General features: G+C 42.2%; 1 protein-coding gene across 15 annotated transcripts in view; it reads right to left on the minus strand.

Annotated features, from left to right (window-relative positions):
- The window catches only part of RYR3 (ryanodine receptor 3), a 630,986-nt gene that overhangs the window by 169,063 nt on the left and 440,475 nt on the right, over positions 1 to 21,448 (minus strand). For all 15 annotated transcript variants that reach the window (XM_050954773.1, XM_050954774.1, XM_050954771.1 and 12 more), the window contains 2 exons: positions 14,866 to 14,915; positions 8,544 to 8,604 (listed from right to left, as the gene is read on the minus strand). In XM_050954773.1, coding sequence (XP_050810730.1) covers positions 8,544 to 8,604; positions 14,866 to 14,915 — 111 coding nt within the window. The remainder of the gene's footprint in view (positions 1 to 8,543; positions 8,605 to 14,865; positions 14,916 to 21,448) is intronic.

Below are 21,448 nucleotides of genomic sequence, written 5' to 3' on the forward strand. Positions count from 1 at the left end.
CTTGTTGGTTTAGTTTCTTTCTATTTGAAATCAGACTTTGAAGTCACACAGATATGTCTCAGTGGAGTTTTGAACTGTGACTGAAAAAGCTAGGTAAATGAGATATTGTTGTCCTAGGTGCTTTTTACAGATAAAAGACAACTAAGTGCATAACCCCTCAAAGAACTTGAACTTTAAAACCCAGACTTCAAAATTCCTCCAGGATGAGGGGATGTATTTGTGGAAGCCAAATGGCATTTTACATTCAGTTCATGGAGGTGAAGAAATGGAATGAACATGATGTATATACAGTAGTAGAGACAACAAGAAAGCACAAAGAATCACATGCAAATGTTTTCACCAGCCCCTTCCTAAACTTTGTAATCCCACAATCCATGACCCCTACTTCAAATGTGACAGAATGGCCTTCTGAGCATGCCTCACCATGCCTTTAATCAGCTGGTGTTGGAAAAATTCCTTAAGTGTACAACAGGTACAAGATACAGGACACCTAATCCTGCTCCCACTTTTATTGCTGCCACAGTAATTTGGCAGCCACTCAGGGTGAGCTGAATGCCTATAACACAGCATCTCCAACTAAGAAGGGCAGGCCACTCATAAGCATTACAGTCCCATCTTCCTATCCCTTTGGGCATATCGTCAACTTCTTGCTCAACTGTCCTGCATGCTGATATCCAGAGTGAGGGCCAATCACAGCAGCATCTTGTTCTGGTCAACAGATGAAGTAACAGCAGGTCAGTAGCTAAGCTGGGAGTGTAATTCTGACTCCCAATCCACCACCTCTTCCACTAGCTACACTGACTCTCATCAGTCCTAAATGTAACCACTTGCTACTAGAAATATCATACAAGTTTTGCAAAGAATATGTTAAAACACATTTTTGTGTATTACTTTAAATCAAGCTTTGATAAAGTTTCTTGTATATTAAATATTGTATAAAAAGCGACAAAGAGTCTGTGGCACCTTATAGACTAACAGAAGTATTGGAGCATAAGCTTTCATGGGTGAATACCCACTTCGTCAGATGCATGTGGTGAAAATTTCCAGAGGCAGGTATAAATATGCAGGCATCTAGACTATCTAGACTGATTCTTGCCTGCATATTTATACCTGCCTCTGGAAATTTTCACCACATGCTTCTGACGAAGTGGGTATTCACCCATGAAAGCTTATGCTCCAATACTTCTGTTAGTCTATAAGGTGCCACAGACTCTTTGTCGCTTTTTACAGATTCAGACTAACACAGCTACCCCTCTGATACTTAAATATTCTAGTTATATAAATGGTAGTTTTTGTTGTTCTTAATAATATCCTGAATTTCTATAATGCTTTTATTTCTTGAACCAGAGTACTTAATTAATTAGCTTCACAATATGATTGTGAGGTAAGGAAGAGATGTATGCACCATAAAGAGCAGTCTCTTCTACCATACAAGAACACTACAACCAAAGTAGGGTAAGACACAAAAAAGAGTATTGTACCCAGTAAACCCATTCAGTAAATGTAGACAGATTGCATTCTATCACGTGTGTTTAGATTTGGTAAGGACAATGAGGCTACAGAAGAGTTACTTACCTTAAAGTAACTGGAGTTCTTCAAGATGTGTGCTCCCTAACTGTATTCTACTTGAGGTGTGCGTGCACTCTACGTACCACTGACAAGAGAATTTTTACTAGCAGTCCATTGGCCTGCAACCCTCTCTCCTCCTTGTGCTTCAATCTGAGGTCATAAGTGGTTGCCATCAGCTCATAACAAAGCAGGATGCTGCCCAAAATCCACTTGGATAGTCTTTGTGAGGTAGTAACTTTCCCTCTCATGTATCTGGAAAAGGAAGGAAACAGCCTGGGAGGTTTGCAGAAGAATGTCATCCTTCATAGGTAGAAGACTAAAGTTTATGAATACCTAGAGAGGGGAGCTTCTTTTCCTCTCTGATGGGGTGAGGCTTCAAACAGAAGACAGACAAGTGGATCATCTGGTTCAGATGGAATTCTAAGTTTCCTTTTGCGATCAATTTGAGGTGTAACCTCAAGAAAATCTTGTTCATATGGAAGACTGCATAGGAAAGGACAGTCATAAGAGAACACAGCTCACCTCTTTTGGCTGAGGTGACTGTAACCAGAAATGCAACTTTCACAGAAAGATGCATGAATGAACATGAGGCTAAAGGAACAAATGAGGGGTATTCATCAAATCTGATAGGACAAGATTGAGGTCCCATATCAGGTTCGGTTTCAGCACCGGAGAAAAGGTTCAGGACAGTCCCTTCAGAAGTCTTGCTCTCATAAGGCAGAATGTCTGCCTACTGGATAGTGGAAAGTGCTAATAGCTGCCAGGCATACTTGCAAGAAGCTGATAGATAACCTTAACTTCTTTAGAGAGAGGAAATAGTTCAGAATAGTAGGGATCTATGAAGATTTCAGGGGCATCTGAAAATGCTGGCACCAGATAGAGAATCTTTTCCATTTTGCTATGTAACATTTCCTTATGGATCTTTCCTACTATCGCCAAGCATGACTTTTCTAGATCCGTCATTCATCCAAAATACCATATTGTTAAATGGAGGGATGCTGGGTTGGAGTGTTGGATCCTGCCTCTGTCCTAAGTCAATAGCTCTGTTAATAGCTGAATATGGATGCACAGATGCAAGGAAATCTGGAGAATGCTCAGGAGCCAGAATTGCCTGGGAAACCACGGTGCAATCAACAGCACCGATGTTCCATTTTGCCTGATTTTCCTTAGAACTCAAGGTAAAAGAGGGATGGGTGGAAATGAGTACCTCTGCTGTTCTGATCATTGAGCTAGAGATGCATTCCCCCTTTAACTGTGGCCCAAAGCTGGCTAGGTCAGGCACTTCTTGTTCTCTTGAGAGGCAAAGAGATCCCATGATAGGAATCCTCACTGCTGAAAGCACCAATTTGTGTAGTTCCTAGTCATGGTCTCTGGTGACGTCTGCTGAGTCTGTCTACCAAAGTGTGGTGCAACCATGGAAAGCGCACTGCAGAGAAGGTGATCTGGTGACAAATGCATCAGTTCCAGAGGTTGACTATTTCTATGCAAAGGAGGGTGGCCCTTGCTCTCCTGTTCTGCTGATATAATAAAATGTTGTCATGTTGTATGCCATGACCTGAATGTGCTAGGTTCAAATAATGGAATAATTTTCAGGCTTCATATATTGAATGCAGCTCCTGAAGGATTATGTGCAACTGGGATTCTTGGTGGTCCAGGAACCCTGTTCAATGTGTTCGTTGAGGTGGGCTTTCCATCTTAGTAGGCAGTTATCTGTAATCAGTATTTTTGTGGGTGAAAGAGGGACAAAGGGCACTCCCATGCACACACTCTCCCTGTTTTCCCATAAGTCAGAACTCTGTGGGGGAGCGTGATGGGATGTTCATCCCATACTTGTCCTGAAAGGGTTAATAAAGACAAAGAAAGGGGCTAATTAACCCAGTAGACTATAGCTGAGAGGAAATCAGGTGGGTAAATAATCCTGGGACTGAGTGAGGGAGCCCAGCTGGGGAGGACTGAGCTGGGCAGGGGTTATGATGACAGGAAATTGGCAACAGAAAAGGGGGCTGCTGGGAAAGTCTGCAGTCACTCCCTGGGAGAAGGGAGGTACATTTGCCCTGGCAAACCCAGCAAAAAAGGAAGCCAGAGAGGGAAGACAGGGCTCAGGGAAAGGCAATAAGGTCTAGAAGGGAACAGGCCTCAACTGTTGACTAGAGGGTCCCTGAGCAAGAATCTGGAGTAAAGTGTGGGCCCGGGTTCCTCTGCCAGCCACTGACGGAGTGACACTATGAATAAGGGAATGGGAAGACTGCCTAGGACTGCTGGTAAGGAAAGACTTTGACACCCCAGAAGGTGAATCCACTTAGCGACTTGGTCAGAGGGCTGAATCACGAAGAGGCTACAGCAGCTCATGGAGTGAGAGAGGAGCCGCAGACCCAAAGAGAGAGGCAGAGTCAGTGGACAGCTATGGGGAGGGGCATTGACCTCATGAGCTATTCCCCAGAATTACCAGAAGGAGGCACCAACCTAGTGGTGAGTGGAGCTCCCTGTCACAGGGAGTGAAATCATTCTGTCCAGACTGTGCTTACTTGGCATGTAGACTGTTCATAACCAAGCCTGTAGACATCAAAGTCAAAGTTTTGCGATACGTACACAAGGCCATGTACTCTAGGAAGGTGAGACTAGTCTGAATTGCTGTCCAGGGGTATAGCAGAAGCTGAGTGATGAGGTCCTTCATACACTAGAATCTTTCCCGAGGTAGGTAACCTTTGGCTCTGATTGAATGTAGGGGTGCTCCAACAAAGTCTATAGTCTGAGTGGGAGCTAAAACTGATTTTGTTATGTTTACTTGGAACCCTAAGAAGTGTAGTAGTCTCTGCAGGGGCAGGGTTGTCATCCATACTTCTTGATACGATTTCCCTTGGAGCAGCCAGCTGTTGAGGTAGGGGAACACTGATGAATCCTCATAATGCAGGTGAGCTGCCACTATTGACAACACCTTCACGAATACCCTCAGTGTCATCAAGAGGCTGAAGGGGAGCACTCTGTATTGGTGTATTACTAGGCCTAAGGTGAATCTCAGGAATCTCCTGTGTATGGAGTGGATCACTAGGTGGAAATAAGTGTCTTTTACTTCAAGAGCTGTTTAGCAGTCACCCTTGTTTAGCAAGGGAATTATAGAGGCCAGGGTGATCATTCTGAAACTCAGGTAGTGGATGAAGATGTTCAGCTGCTTGAAATTTAGCATGGGCCTCTAGCCCCCTTTCTTCTTGGAAATGAGAAAATGATTTGAGTAAAATCCTTTCCCCCTATGTTGAAGAGGTTCTGGTTCTATGATTTCCAGATGGAACAGAAAGTCTACTTCTTGTCTGAGCATCTTCTTGTGAGAGGGGTCTCTTAGGAGGGAGGAAGAAGGATTTTTTTGTGTGGGGAATCAGAAAGAAACTATTCTATAATGGTGGTGATTATCTCCAGAACTCATCTATCTGATGTTGTATAGTACCATGCCTGGGAAAAATGAGTGAGGCAAATGGTGGGTAGGAGTCTTGAATAGATAAATGTGTCGGGGGACTGATTTGTAGCTGTCGAAAGTCCCATCAAAAGGATTTCTTGGTGGGAGGCTGGCACTAAAAGGAGAATGCAGGGGGTTGTTGTGTTTACTGCACTACATTCTCTGGTGTTTCCTAGGAAGCTTGTAGGTCCTTTGATGGCAGAATGGTTGAGGGGCTGGTCATTGTCCATAAGACTGAGTCTTGCAGTATTTCCTCTGTGGTGCTGGAGTACAGATATCTAGTGAGCAAAAAGTTGCTCTTGAGTCTTTGAGGGAATATAGTGATACATCTGCACTCTCACTCAAGAGGTTATTTCCCTCAAAAGTCAGATCCTCCACAGTGGAAAGGACTTCTTTGGGAAATCTGGAAAACTGGAGCCATGAAGCTCATCTTTTATGAGTATGGAAGTTGCCATCAAGCACGAGGCTCTATCTTCTTCATCCACTGAAGCCTGGAGGGCCAATCTAGCAATTTTTCTTCATCAATAATTCTTTGGAAATAAAGTCTATCTTCTTGAGGGAGTTTGTTATTGAATTTAGAGAACTTATTGTAATTAATAAAATCATGTTTTGATATTAAAGCTTAGTAGTTTGCTATGTGGAACTGTAAGCTTGCCAAAGTCAAATGTTCTCCCAAAGAGATCTAAACATTTGGCCTCCTTAGCAAGGAGTGCAGATTTGGGGTGGTGTTGCTTCTTTCTTTTTGTGCTAGCTTGTAGCAGTAAAGAGTTTGGAGTGAGATGTGAGAATAAGTATTCTGCCCCCTTCAAGGGAATGAAATGTTTCTCCTCCATTCTCTTTGGAGTGGGAGCACAAATAGCAGACTATCTTGGCACATTCTAAGATGGTCTCATTAATTCACAGTGCCATTTTACTGGGACCAGCACTCTGAAAGATATATAGGAGTTTATGAGAGTGTTCCATACTTCCTCCAGGGGAATCTGCAGAATGTTTGCAATTCTCCTCAGGTCCTGGAACTGCCTGTAGTCATCAGGTAGTGATGGTGAGGATGGCATGACCACTTCATCATGAGGATGATAACCTCTCAGGGGTGAGTGATTCTGCCTGATCAGGTTGTTTCTCCTCCTCAGAGGGTTGAGGTTCTTTCCTGTGTGTGGAAGCCTATCTAGGTTCCCAAGTGAACTTATTGATTTGGGATGTCTCATATACAGATCCCAGGGACCCCAGTAAAGCCAGTCCAAAGGTCATATGGGAAATGAAGGAGTCCCTGGGATCTGTATATGAGACATCCCAAATAAAAAAGTTCACTTTGGGAACCTAGATAGGCCAGAGTTAGGTAGTTTGTCCTATGAGAGACGGAAGGGGCCCAAAAGATCTTAGAGACTCTACCAGGGCAGATCCCATGTCTTGAAATTCTCCCACTGATTCTAGACTCAGAGGAAAAATAAGCTTCTAAATTGATGTGCAAGACTGTTAGTACTGACGGTTTTATTATACTTCAACTGGTCAATGGTAATGGTAAGTGGAGAAACTCACCTCCATCGTGAGTGCTGGATCAAACAATATCAGGATTCTAGGTCTGCATAGATAATACGGTTCTATGGTAGAGTTTTATCTAGATCCTGATACTGGAGAGTGGACTGGGCTTCTTTCCTTTGGAAGTGCAGCTGGTGTCAACTTCAGACAGGAAACAGCCTCCTGTACTGACTCCTCCTCTCTCAGTGTCAGTATCGTCATTGTAGGAGGCTTCTGCTGCCTTCTTTCCCTTACTGGTACCCAGGATGGTCCAGCCACCTTCTGCTAAGGATGGGTTCAGGTCAGTTGGTGCCGAGGAACCAGTACTGTGCTCCTTGTGAACTCCTGACATCTCTATGCTGGGACACAGTCTCATATGACTTAGAAGGTGACAGAGAGGAGGTCCTCTTTTTGTATGAAGACATAGAGGGGGATTTTTCAGGTTTCCTGTGAGAGTGTTTTCCCTTACCCTCCTTGTCTCTCTGCTGGAAGAGTCTTTAGCCCTGATTATTCTCAGAGCCAGAGACCACCGTGGCCTCTGTCCAGTGTACTGGGGTGGGAGGGGGAATCTGTCGGGCCAGGATCAGACCAAAGCATCATTGTGCAGTCCATCAGGGATTCTAAGCCTGAACTTATGAGCATGATGGGTTCAGCTAGGAAAGGCTCAGCAGATATTGAACTTGAAGGGGATATGAACTCATGGAAGCAACAGAGGGATGTTTCATAGAAGTCACTGACTGGAAAAACCTGGCAGCAGGCTATGCAGAGCTTGAATCTTGGGATCCTGGACAAACTAGGCACCATGTGCAGGGCAGTGACTGGGTGGGGGGGGGAAGACCCCAAACTCCTAAAATCTGCTAAACTACTCTAATAAGAAATGGTCTAAAACCAGATTTTAAAACTATCTACAACTATGTTTGAACAAGAATGTTAGCAAATATCGAGGACACTGAAGGTTCCATCTCAGACTACAGGCAGTAGAAAAGAACTGAAGAGGTGGTTGGTCTGCACTGCTCCTTTTGTCCTCAAATCAGTGCACAAGGAAGGGAGGTGTGCAGGTGCAGATCAATGGACACCTCTAGCAGAAATATCCCAGGTTCAGGAGCATGGGAAGCATGCGCACCTTGAGTGGAATACACATAGGGACCATCACTCAAAGAAGAAAAAGCAGACTCCTTGGTTTTATGCTTCATCCAAAAAGTGACATTTCCAGAACCTCAGTGTTCCTCTAACACTATGATAGGACACTGATTCACTACTTACTAAAACCCATAAAAGAAATAATAGATTCAAGCATTTTAACCAGTTGATTGTTTGGTTGGAATGGCAACCCGTGAAGATACAGATAGCATGAAGATGAGGTTAGCGGTGACATATAATTAGGAGCAGTGGGTTTCTTTAAGAAAAAATACAATAGTAATAATTGTGGGGACATTCTAATTTACACTAATACACTTATTTGCATATATCATTCAGCTGCTCATTAATATATCCTTGAGTGGATTTCTGTATGTATTTTATTATAAACTATATATGTCATTAGAAGTAAAGTGATTTATGATCAGAGGATGTCAGACTGAGTTATACTTTAATGTCTTTTACTATGCTAATTGCCAGTTTCAAATGTTATTCAATGCACTTCTAGCACCAATTTTTCAGCCTGGTGTAAACTTGCCTCTATTTTTGTGAAAGCAAATAACTGCAAGTGCAATTTCGTAGATGATGCCACTTATATTTCTAAGTGAAGTTCCTGATTGCATTTGCAAATAGGAACATTAGACCTCGTAATCACCTAAGTTGAGGAGGATGCAACATATCATCTGAAAAAGTGGAGGACAGTGTCTGAAAAATCTGGACCATAATATTTACTCTAGAGAGCTAATATCAGCAGGAAATAAAGAATAAATATGTGAAGAAATAACAGTCTGCAGAACTGTTCTTTGAAGTGATTCTTGACAACCGTATGATTTGTAGCTGGTACTGTAATAAAGTAAAAACTTGGCCAATTTACCGTGTATCCAGTGTCTGAGCCAAGATGTGCAGACAGCTCACCATTGTAGTAGCATCACTCCCTGTTATAATAAATAAAGAACATATTATTCTGAACAATAAATTTTGCTTTTAACCGATTTCAGTATGTGGAAACGTACAAATTTCATGACCCTTAATTATATATCAAATTCACGTGTGATGGGAAGGCCTACAATGCCCCCTGCTTAAAAGATCTTCTAGAACTAATGGTTTTATTCCCTCCCCCCCCCACCTTCTCTCCTTATTTTCCCCCTTGAGATTGGGCAGAATGAACAGGGTGCATACTTTATTTCAGAAGGTGCCATTTCTGTCCCCTTCATTTTGTTTTGTCTTTCCCTGTTGCTGTTCTTTTCCTTTTTGTTTAAAACTTCTTGGATGCCAAGAGCAGCCACTGAGAGGCAAGTGCTGAATGGCTAATGAAAAAATAAAATATGGAGGATAGTCCAATTGTGGGAAAAAATATCTCCATAGAAGGTATCATGTTAAACGAGGTGGTATAGGGGCCCTACACATATGCTATATGGCCCCCATCCTGCAAACTCTTATGCATGTGTTTAACTTTATGCACCCAAGTAGCACATTCCATGACCACCACTCCCAAGAAGAGGAGACAAGTGGTGGTGGTTGGGGACTCCCTCCTAAGAGGGATGGGAATCATCCATCTTGCTGACCAGACCGGCAGACTCGAGAAGCATACTGCTTGCCTGGAGCTGGAATCCAGGATGTGACAGAGTGTTTGCTGAGACTGATCAAGACCTTGGATCGCTACCCCTTCCTACTTTTCCACATAGGCACCAATGATACTGCCAAGAATGACCTTGAGCAGATCACTGTAGACTATGTGGCTCTGGGAAGAAGGATAAAGGAGTCTGAGGTGCAAGTCGTGTTCTTGTCCATCCTCCCTGTTGAAGAAAAAGGCTCAGCTAGGGACTGTCGAACTGTGGCGCTGAATGCGTGGTTATGCAAGTGGAGTCGGAGAGAGGGCTCTGGATTCTTCAACCATGGGATGTTGTTCTGGGAGGAAGGACTGCTAAGAAGAGATGGGATCCATCCAATGAAGAGGGGGAAGAGCATCTTCACAAGCAGGCTTGCTAACCTGGTGAGGAGGGCTTTAAACTAGGTTTGCCAGGGAATGGTGACCTAAGCCCAGAGGTAAGTGGAGAAGTGGGATACTGTGAGGAAATACAAGGAGGAGGGTACAACATAGGAAACCTCCTGATTCATACTGAGAAAGTAGGGCAATCGGCTAGTTATCTTAGGTGCATGTACATGAATGCAAGAAGCCTGGGAAACAAGCAGGAAGAATTGGAAGCCCTGGCACAATCAAGGAACTATGATGTGATTGGAATGACAGAAACCTGGTGGGGCAGTTCACATGACTGGATCACTGTCATTGGATGGGTATAAACTGTTCAGGAAGGACAGATACGAGAGGAAAGGTGGAGGAGTTGCATTGTACATAAGAGAGCGGTATGATTGCTCAGAGCTCCAGGATGAAACTGGAGAAAAGCCTGTTGAGTGTCTTTGGGTTAAGTTTAGGTGAGAGCAACAAGCATGATGTCGTGGTGGGCGTGTGCTATAGACCACCAGATCAGAAGGATGAGGTAGAAGAGGCTTTCTTCGGACAACTAACTGATGTTTCCAGATCACAGGCCCTGGTTCTAATGTGGGACTTCAACCACCCTGACATCTGCTGGGAGAGCAATACAGCAATGCACAGACAATCCAGGAAGTTTCTGGAGTGTGTTGGGGACAACTTCCTGGTACAAGTGCTCGAGCAACTGACTAGGGCCGTGCTTCTCTTGGCCTGCTGCTCACAAACAGGGAAGAATTGGTAGGGAAAGTAGAACTGGGTGGCAACGTAGACAGTAGTGACCATGAAATGGTTGAGTTCAGGATCCTGACAAAAGGAAGAAAGGAGACTAGCAAAATACGGACTCTAGACTTCAGAAAAGCAGACTCTGACTCTCTTAGGGAACTGATGGGCAGGATCCCCTGAGAGGCTAATATGAAGGGGCAAGGAGTCCAGGAGAACTGGCTGTATTTTAAAGAAGCCTTATTGAGGGCACAGGAACAAACCATCCCAATGTGCAGAAGAAAGAGCAAATATGGCAGATGACAGCTTGACTTAACAGTGAAATCTTTGGTGAGCTTAAACTCAAAAAGGAAGCTTAGAAGAAGTGGAAATTTGGAAAGATGACTAAGGAGGAGTATAAAAATATTGCTAAAGCATGCAGGGGTGTAATCAGGTAGGCCACAGCACAACTGGAGTTGCAGCTAGCAACGGATGTGAATGGTAACAAGAAAGGTTTCTACAGGTACATTAGCAACAAGAAGGTGGTGAGGGAATGTGTGGGACCCTTACTGAATGGAGGAGGCAACATAGTGACAGATGATGTAGAAAAAGCTGAAGTACTGAATGCTTTTTTTGCCTCGCTCTTCAAAGACAAGGTCAGCTTCCAGACTGCTGCACTAGGCAACACAGTATGGGGAGGAGGTGAGCAGCCCTCAGTGGTGTAAGAACAGGTTAAGGACTACTTAGAAAAGTTGGACATGCAAAAGTCCATGGGTCCAAATCTAATGCATCCAAGGGTGGTGAGGGAGTTGCAGAGTCATGGGCCATTATCTTTGAAAATTCGTGGCAATCTTGGGAGGTCCTGGACGATTGGAAAAAGGCAAATATAGTGCCCATATTAAAAAAAAAGGGAAGAAAGAGAACCCAGGGAACTACAGACAAGTCAGCCTCACTTCAGTTACCAGCAAAATCATGGAGCAGGTCCTCAAGGAATCCATTTTGAATCATTTGGAGGAGAGGAAGGTGATCACGAACGGTCAACATGAATTCACCATGGGCAATTCATGCCTGACCAACCCGATTGCCCTCTATGATGAGATAACTGGCTCTGTGGATATGGGGAAAGTGGTGAACGTGATATATCTTGATTTTAGCAAAGCTTTTGATACGGTCTCCCACAGTATTCTTGCCAGCAAGTTAAAGAAGTATGGATTGAATGAATGGACTATAAGGTGGATAGAAAGCTGGCTAGATTGTTGGGATCAATGGGTAGTGATCAATGGCTTGATGGCTAGTTGGCATCCAGTATCAAACGAAGTGCCCCAGGGGTCAGTCCTGGGGCCAGTTTTGTTCAACATCTTTATTAATGATCTGGATGATGGGATTAATTGCACCCTCAGCAAGTACACAGATGACACTAAGCTATGGGGAGAGGTACGCTGGAGGGTAGGGATAGGGTCCAGAGTGACCAAGAAAAATTGGAGGATTGGATCAAAAGAAATCTGATGAAGTTCAACAAGGACAAGTGCAGAATCCTGCACTTAGGAAGGAAGAATCCCATGCACCGCTACAGGATTGGGACCAACTGGGTAAGAAGCAGTTCTGCAGAAAAGGATTAGAAGCTGGATGGATATGAGTCAGCAGTGTGCCCTTGTTGCCAAGAAGGCCAACAGCATATTGGGCTGTATCAGTAGGAACATCGCCAGCAGATCAAGAGAAGTGATTATTCCACTCTATTTGGCACTGATGAGGCTACATCTGGAGTACTGCATCCAGTTTTGGTCTCCCCACTACAGAACAGATGTGGACAAACTGGAGAGAGTCCAGCAGAGGGCAACAAAAATGATTAGGAGGCTGGGGCAGATGACTTACAAGGAAAGGCTGAGGGAACTGGGGCTATTTAGCCTGCAGAAGAGAAGAGTGTGGGGGGATTTGATAGCAGTCTTCAACTACCTGAAAGGCAATTCCAAAAGAGGATGGAACTAGACTGTTCTCAGAGGCGGCAGATGACAGAAGAAGCAGCAATGATCTCAGGTTTCAGTGGGGCAGGTTTAGGTTGGATATTAGGAAACACTATTTCACTACGAGGGTGGTGAAGCACTGGAATGGGTTACTCAGGGATGTGGTGGAATCTCCATCCTTACAGGTTTTAAAGGCCCAGCTTGACAAAGCCCTGGCTGGAATGATTTAGTTGGGGTTGGTCCTGCTTTGAGCAGGGAATTGGACTAGATGACCTCATGAGGTCTCTTCCAACCCAAATATTCTATGATTCTATGATTTAATTCAGTGGAACTACTCACTGGAGTACAGTTAAGTATGTGCATAAATATTTGCAAGTTTGGGGCCTAAATGTATATATTAAACACTTCTGGCCAGGGTGTCAATCCTGCTTTTTTTATGTTGTTTGAAGATATTTTTCTTTGTCTCTTTAATACCTCTAAATTTCTTTTGTATCTATTCTGTAATTATCATACAATTGGGTTTGTTATTTTTATCCATTCTCATTTCCATGCTTTTTGCAATATGAAACAGAAGCACTGTGACACACCGAAATGAGGATAAGGGTTTTCATTAACCACTTTCCATGACACAAAGCACTGTGATAGCTTCTCTTAAAGGATCATGAATCAGTTACAAGATGGTAATTTATAATCTTCAGAACACAGTAAATATTTTTCAGGATAGCTATCTGGTTTCCTCTGCAACACATATACATGCAGAAATTATATCAGAGGTAATAGCCCAACAAATTCAGATACTGAAGATACTATAAATTATATCGAATGATAAATTAGACATTTAGGTCACAATTTGGAAATGGGACCTGCTAGCACAGACTCCTCCACCTATGAGATTTCCACACAGGAACAGGTAGGTGTTCATCTTACTGGATTGCATTGCAGGATTATGACCTTATTAAGCATGTTTTGTGCTGCTTTTTGTAGCAGAAAGAAAGAGAGGAAATTTTGCTTAGTGTGAATACAATTATAACTGAGTCTAAATCCACTTTGAGTCTTGGGCCCATTTCAATACATGGGTCTGAACTTCATAGCTAGTGATGAGCCTGAGCCACAATTTCCTTTTACTGATATGGAATCATACTCATTATTACATATATTTAGAGACATGTGTCTGTATTAATCACTTTACTCCACACTCCCTGTCCTTTCATTAAGTCTGGTCTCCTCAATTCTATGATAATGCAAATAATTAATAATATATTTAAATTGTGAGTGGCATGGAATTGGGATCTTACATGCAAAGAACTCTAAACTAGAGCTGTTTGGAAGTTTTGTGACAAAACTGCCTATTCGAGGAACTGAATAGTTTCACTGAATCTGTTAAAGATTGGACAAAACTTTTGTCAAAACGCAGACATTGGAAACCTGCTGGTGGTCCAGAGGCCACATCTCTGCAGCAGAGTGACTGCCAGCCCCTGGAGCTCCATCTGGAGCCTGGGCTCACAGGGCTGCTAGGTTTCCCTGCTCTGCCGCAGCAGCCCTGGAAGCCATGACTGGAGCTGGGGCTCTCATGTCTGTTGGACATCTGCAGCATGGAGCCTGGCAGACTGCAGTCTCAGATTGAGCCAGGGCTCTCAGGGCAGCTAGGCTCCCTACTTCACAGTAACTCTGGCTGGAAGTTTAGTGAAACTGACATTCTTGTGTTTCACTGCTGCAGTTCAATGCACTACAGTCACAAAACTGACAAGAATGTCAATTTCACCTATTTCCTTCTGAGAACACCATGTTTCCAAAACAAAAATTTTGAGAGGTGATAGTGGATATAGTGATTCAGAAGAAATGTTGGTAAAATTTGCTTTTGCTCTAAATTGGAAGGAAATACCTAAATAAAATACACACACCCTGCCCTGGAGTTTTGGCCAGCTATACACATCTGTGCATTTCATAAATATGAACATTAATATCAACAGTATTGAGGGTTTATATATCAGTTTAAGCATCAGAAAATGTGATTTTATTTTTGAATCTTATCTAAATTTCTTTACTTAATTTCTTAGCAGACTATAAGAAAAAAGTGGGTTTATTTCACATTCACATAACTCTACAACAAATTAATCTTAATTTATCAAATTCAGCTGACACTAAATATTTTAATTATTAGCATAAAGTAATTTTTTGTGAAAGTTATGAGCAAATGAAAAAGGCAGAGATTCAAATGGAATCTCGATATTAACTCACACTTCACCTGAGGCTACTAACACCTGTTACACTACTATACTTTATATATTCTAGCAAAGTCTATCTTCAGTTACACATTTGTTGCTCTCATTGACTATACTGGGATTGGAGCATGGGCACCAGAAAGCAGAACTGTATCCAGAAAATGTGAAAAGTTTGAGTTGTTACAGAAATAATGAAGTTAACAGCCATACACCACTTATTCCCCACCACAAATCATATTGCTCATCGGTTATAAGCCTTAGATATATTATAGGAAGCACAAAATGTTATAAATATAACTTCATCAATATCCCTTAATAACTTACCGAAAAGTGAAATCCTATGTCTAACAAGAGCAGCAAGTTTGCAGAATAGGCTAAAGCAGAAAAGAATGCAAAATAGTAGAAGACACAGAGATTAATGTTTTGTTTAGAACATGAGGTAAAGCAATAACGAGAGAATAGCGAGACTACAAGATGTGAAAGAAAGGTACACAGTAGTTCCTTGAAGGTATATTTTGATCACATAATGTGAATAAGTAACCAGATACTTTCATCTGGCAATAATATCTTCCAGAATAACTTTTAGTCTAAAAAGCACCTCAAAGATTAAATGTGTTTCCTTTAATTACAATAGTTAGCAGCAACTGTATTTTATATGGCTGAATCGCTCTCTAAGGGTTGTAATTTTTCCCTCATGGTGAATAACATATAACAATAACAATAACATTGCATTGTTTTATTTGACATTCGAGAACGATAAATGCATGTTAACAAACTTAAGATAATTTAAAATGTTTTCAGAAGATACTGTTTATAAACAGTTTATCTTTTTGTGTTTCCAACAGTCACGATAGGTAAAATTAATGCTGAAATATTAACAGAAAAAAAGAGTGGTTCTAGCAAACACTGTCTTACAAGTTTAGTTTCAATCTATAGTAAAGTAATGTAATAAATGAGAGAAAATTCACCTAACATCTAAAGCAGTGTTTTTCAAAGTTCGGGTTGCGACCCAGTACTGGGTTGTGGCCTGCAAGGCAATGGGTCGCTCTGGTCAGCACTACCAGCTGGAACGTTAAAAGTCCCATCAGCATTGTTGCCCAGGTAAGACAGCCTAGTGTCTACCTGTTCTGATACCGCACTACGCCCTGTAACGGGTCCAGCTTCTAGGCAGGGGGGCCATGGGGCTCTGCATGCTGCCCCTGCCTCGAGCACCAGTTCTGCACTCTCATTGGCCAGGAAACAGCCACTGGGAGTTGGGGGGCCATGCCTGAGGGTAAGAGCCATGTGGAGCTGCTTGAGTGCCTCCACCAAGGAGCCTGACCTGCTGCTGGCTGTTTCTGGGGAGCCGCTGACCAGGAGCTGTCAGAGGTAAATCTGCACCCCAATCTTCTGCCCCAGCCCTGAGCCCCCTGAAACCTGGAACCCCTTCCTTCACCCAAAATCCCTCATCCTCAGCCCCACTCCAGAGCCTGCCCCTCAGCCCAGAGCCCTGACTCCTGCCTGCACCCTTGCCCCAGCCCTGACCTCCAACCTCCTGCTCAGCCCTGCGCCCCCCAACTCAGAGCCCCTCCTGTACCCCAAACCCCTCATCCCTGGCCCCAGACCAGAGCCCTGACCCCCTCCCGCACCTCAACCCCCTGCCCCAGCCCAGAGCCCCTCCCACACCGCAAACCCCTCATCCCAGCTCCGTTGGTTCATGGGCATCAACAATTTTCTTCAACTGGGTCCCCCCCAAAAAAGTTTGAAAACCACTGATCTAAAGGGTAATGGAAACCATAAGCAATAACTAGCATAGGTTTCTAAACAATACATTTTCTATTTGTAATAGATTTAAAAACTGGAGATAGCTATAAGAAATGTAATAAATCTATCTAAGGTACTTTTATTGCTCTCCCGTTGCTATAGTATTTAAGCGTCTTGTTATCTTTAACATATTTATTCTCACAATACTCTGGTAAGGTAGGAAAGTTGTATTATCCCCATTTTACAGATGGGAAATGGAGGCATACAAAAGTGCACAAAGAGGTTAGACAGCTAATTCCTGTTGAATTCACTTAGGTGAATTTGTGAATCCTGCTATGCATCTTTAGGCACCTAAATACATAAGTGCCTAAACACCTTTGTAAATCTGGCCCTCGGTGTCTCATTCAAGGTCACACAGGAAGTCTGTGGCAGAGCAGGGAATTTAATTTCTGAGTTCTAATCTAGTTCCCTAACTACTGGACCATCCTAGAATGTATTCTTATGTAACATATTTGGAGCTCAGTAAAGCATTTTATATTGTGTCTTGTGACATTGTATTTGAAAAATTAATTCAAACTGGGTTGGATAAGAACACTGTTGTGTCGGCTGAAAACTGGCTAAAAGACCATAAACAAATTTAACGATAAATGATAAATTAGAGGATTCGAGGTAAAGATAAATCAGCGGACAAATTGGAGAAATGAGATTAGTGGATTCAATGTTTAGGTCTAATCTTATTAAATATCTGAATTAATAATCTGGAAGAGAGAGTATACAGCACATTAATGAAATTTATAGCTGACGCTAAACTGGGAACAGTTGTGAATGCTAATCAGGAAAGTGGAATAAAACAAACGAATATAGAGAAAGATTGGAAACTTAGGTAGAAAACAGGAAAATGAAATACAGCTTGGCAAAAGACAATCTCATACATCCAGGGAAACATAATATGAAATACACACTCAATGACAGGAAAAAAAACTGGGACACAGTAATGTGGACAGAGAGTCAAGGCTCACAGTGGAGAGTGAATTAAACATTAATTTGCAATGTCAGCTAGTTGCAAACAAGTCTTATGTAGTTTTGTGCTAAGTATGTAGGGACAATATATTGAGACATAGGGAGGTAACTATTACTCTTTTTTAAGTTTCTCATGCAATTACACTTACAATAGCTTGTTCAGCTTCGAGCACCACTTTGCCAGAAAGATATTGATAAACTAGAGGGAGTTCAGAAAAGATCAACAAATATGCTCAATGAAGGGAAGGACTGACTCATTACGAAATTAAGAAAAGGAAAATGTAACTGAACACTAGGAAAAACTTCCTCACAATGAGAGCTATAATCCTGCAGAATAGTCTCAGAAGAGAAATGGTGAAAAGTACATCACTTAGGACTTTCAAAATTGGACTGGACAACGAAACTTTACACGGGATTTTCTTTTACACTCCCTTTGTTCTTATTCGAGCTCCAACTACAACCACACACGCATCTAACAGAGCTATGTGGGTCAAACAGGTTTCTCTTTAGTGACTCCTCTCAGCTACGACAACATCAGCAGGAAGGCAGCGAGATGATGTCTCCTCTCAATGGTATCCAGCAAATGTAGAACCACTGGGGAGGAGAGAGCAGGAAGGAAGGGGAGGTGGCAGCACATGGCTGTTTCAGAGCCTTGTTGGCAGGGAGGTGGGACAGGGACAGAATATGGAACAAGGGCTCAAAGGGGAATAGGCCAGATGAATAGGAAGGAGAAACAGAGGACTTAAGGGAGTATAATGGGAAAGAGGAGTAGAATAGAGGAAGATGTTCCAGGACTCTCTCCAAACAGTTCCCAATGCTCCAGACTTCTACTACCTCCCAATAACATCCTACTAGGATGCCCCAGTCCTCTCCCTCAGTCATGAATGACCCTCCAGGCTGCCCCAAAGCTCATCAGTCCATTGAAACGTGTCATGGTAAGTCTATTAGAATGATAGGGACAGCTGAGAGCTGTCTCTGTGTGTAGGTTGTCTAACAGTTCCCATTATAAAAAGATTCTTGTGACCTTTTTCTGAAAAATTATTGAACAGCTTCGTCATTCCCTGATCACTGTCCATCCTGTGTACCTGCAACCTAAATTTTGGCAGTCTAGCTTATCAGTGAAACTTAAATTATGTTCTTTTAGTGTAGTTCTAAAATCTAATATTTTTATATTTCATTAATGGCTGATAAAAATAAGATCATCATCTGTAGCTTCATTGAAAATGGGGCTGAGAGTTCAATTGCTGTGATAAAATTGGGGCATAATAGTAAAATGTTTGAGAATTACTGCTATAACAGTCTTGCACCTGGCAGAGAGACGGACTAGATGATCTTGTTGGACTTTCTATCGCTAAATTCTGATTCATGTAATGGCTGGCTGAGGAAATGTTCATATTAAACAATTTCACTTTAAGTTTCTTCTTATATTCCACTTCTGCCTCAATTTGGCTATGACAGCTGCTATCCCCCGTGCTGCATCCTCTTTCACAAAAGTATTCCACATTGCAAGGCCTGGCTGTATCCTTTCAATGTGTGATATTTTAATCAATATTTTACTTTTGCAGCTGAAGTCCCATGCAAAGCAAAATAAAGAGTTACTTTCTTGCCATGGCTTTAAATCTAGATATGGTACGTCAGGATTTGGATACAAATGATAGAAATATTTAATATCAAAATGTAGAGCCTTCAGGCCCAGAACATCAGAGGGATCCTGTTAAGTGAACAGGTTGATGTTTAGTGTTCTATAGAATTTTCACATATCATTTTCATCCTCATTTGCAATTTCTCTATTAAGAATAGAAATTATGAGATTAATTTGAAAACATTTTCACTGATATTTTCCAATTTTCGCTAATCATGGAGGTTACACTGTTGGTTCTATTCTTAAGGCTGAGTTTTGTGCTTAAAGCAAGAATTCAACCACTTTGGTACATATGACAAATTCAGCTCCTCTCCAAAATTACAGTATTCACTCTGAACACAGAATGAATTTTCTGAGAAATGACAAGTGAATTGGTTAATTAGTTTATGAGTTAAAATAAATGGATCCTTTCAGAAATGAAGCACCCATTGTCTGACAGTTTCTTTATCCCGAATAATCTTAATAATGGAATAAAAGACACTTGAAACTGCTCTTGTAATTAAACTCACCAAAAAACTTGTGAGCAAGCTACATTTGAAGACTGTTTTAGTATTAATGGTAACTTTTTCACATTATTCTTCACAATTAAAAGTTTCTCCTTCAGCAGGGACTAACAAATTATTATAGAGAACTCCACATAGAACTGTGCTCTTTCAAAGCTGCCATCTGTCACTGTTCTCAGTGGGGCTGTGATCATAGCTTGACCACAGTTAGGTAGCCATTTTGAGAAGAATGTCTATTTCCCATTTTTCTTAATGGGCACACTGTATCTGAGCAATTTACCTGCTCCACAACTGGGGCCCTTTGCATGGGTCTGTGCTGCCTTTCACTTCTACAAATCCTACAGTGACTCTAGCCCCTAGCTTCTGTGTTTGGAAAGGTATTTCAACCACATTTGGTTCCAATTACACTGATTTGCAATAGATGAAATTCATCTTAGCCCCATACTGAGGCTTGGAGTTGCTGTTGGAAGAGGGGCAGGAAGTTAGACCATGGAAGGGTGGCTTCCAGACACCCTGTGTGAGGCAGAAAGCATCTCCACACCAACCCACTAGGTATGTGCATATGGGACATAATATCTATATGTGCATTCTGTGGCTTCAATGTTTCCCTCAAGTGGATGGAGTCAGTAGGCAACTGAGGCTAAGGGAACTGGCCTTGTTTAGTCTGCAGAAGAGAACAGTGAAGGGGGATTTGACAGCAGCCTTCAACTACCTGAAGGGCAATTCCAAAGAGGATGGAGCTAGGCTGTTCTCAGTGGTGGCAGCTGACAGAATGAGGAGCAATGGTCTCAGGTTGCAGTGAGGGAGGTCTAGATTGGATATGAGGAAACACTATTTCACTACGAGGGTAGTGAAGCACTGGAATGGGTTACCTAGCGAGGTGGTGTAATCTCCATCCTTTAAGGTTTTTAAGGCCCGACTTGACAAAGCCCTGGCTGGGATGATTTAGTTGGTGTTGGTCCTGCTTTGAGAAGGGGGTTGGACTAGATGATCTCCTGAGGTCTCTTCCAACCCTAATCTTCTATGATTATATGATTCTATGGGGAGGAAGCAGTGTGCTGAAGACCTGAAATCTGCCCTAGTTTAAGATGGATGGATTTTCCTACTCACTTCCCCTACACTTCACCCATATTAGAGCCAACTTTCTTGAGTTCATGTGGATGAAGTAAGTTTCAGCCAGTATCAATATCTTCTAGCTTCTTAGAATTATTGCTCCTGTTCAAGTCGGGTTTCTAATAGATAGGAGTAAAGCCATGTTACTTTATTTTTTTTTAAATATTGCGGGATTCATTTTGAAAGGTCCAAAATTCGTAATTAAATGTCCCCCATACATAGGAACATTTTACACAAGACCTTTCCCATTTTTTATCTTCTTAAGTTTTTTATCTTCTTTCTGATGTTGGCATCCAGAGGATATTTTGAAAGGGCAAACAGAAGAGCAGGGGAAAGAGCACAAACCTTTTTCACTACTAAGGCTGTTCAATCATAGCCATTAGCTGTAACTGAGGTTTTGGATTGTTTCCTAGATTTGTCCTCTTCACTTCCCACAACAGACACACTTTAAACTTTTTTTTAAAATTTACAATCTTAGGGTAGGTCCTCACTAGCAACGTTAAAGTGATGATGCTGTAAAAAAAAACCCACCCCCATTAGGGGAGTAGCTTTTCACACCCCTGAGCAAGAAAGTTTGTGCTGTAAAGTGGCAGTATAGACAAGGCTTTCGAGCCTGAAGTTCTCTTTTCAGTAACCAAACTGATATAGTAAAAACAGTAGCAGTGTAAACTTCTTATTTGCCTACACCCTTTTCCAGAGGGTAGAACTCAAAGAATCAGAGGACAGTCAGTATATATGACTATTCTGAGAGGTGCTGGGGCCCTTAATTCTGACTGCCTTCAGTGGAATCAGAAGGCACTTAACACCTTGCCTTTCTGCTGACATTTAAGAGTGGTTCCTAGAACCATTTAATAGTGGTGGTTTTCATGCTGTTTATGAAAGAATG

This window comes from Gopherus flavomarginatus, chromosome 5 (assembly GCF_025201925.1).
Source record: "Gopherus flavomarginatus isolate rGopFla2 chromosome 5, rGopFla2.mat.asm, whole genome shotgun sequence".
NCBI classification, from domain to species: Eukaryota; Metazoa; Chordata; order Testudines; family Testudinidae; genus Gopherus; species Gopherus flavomarginatus.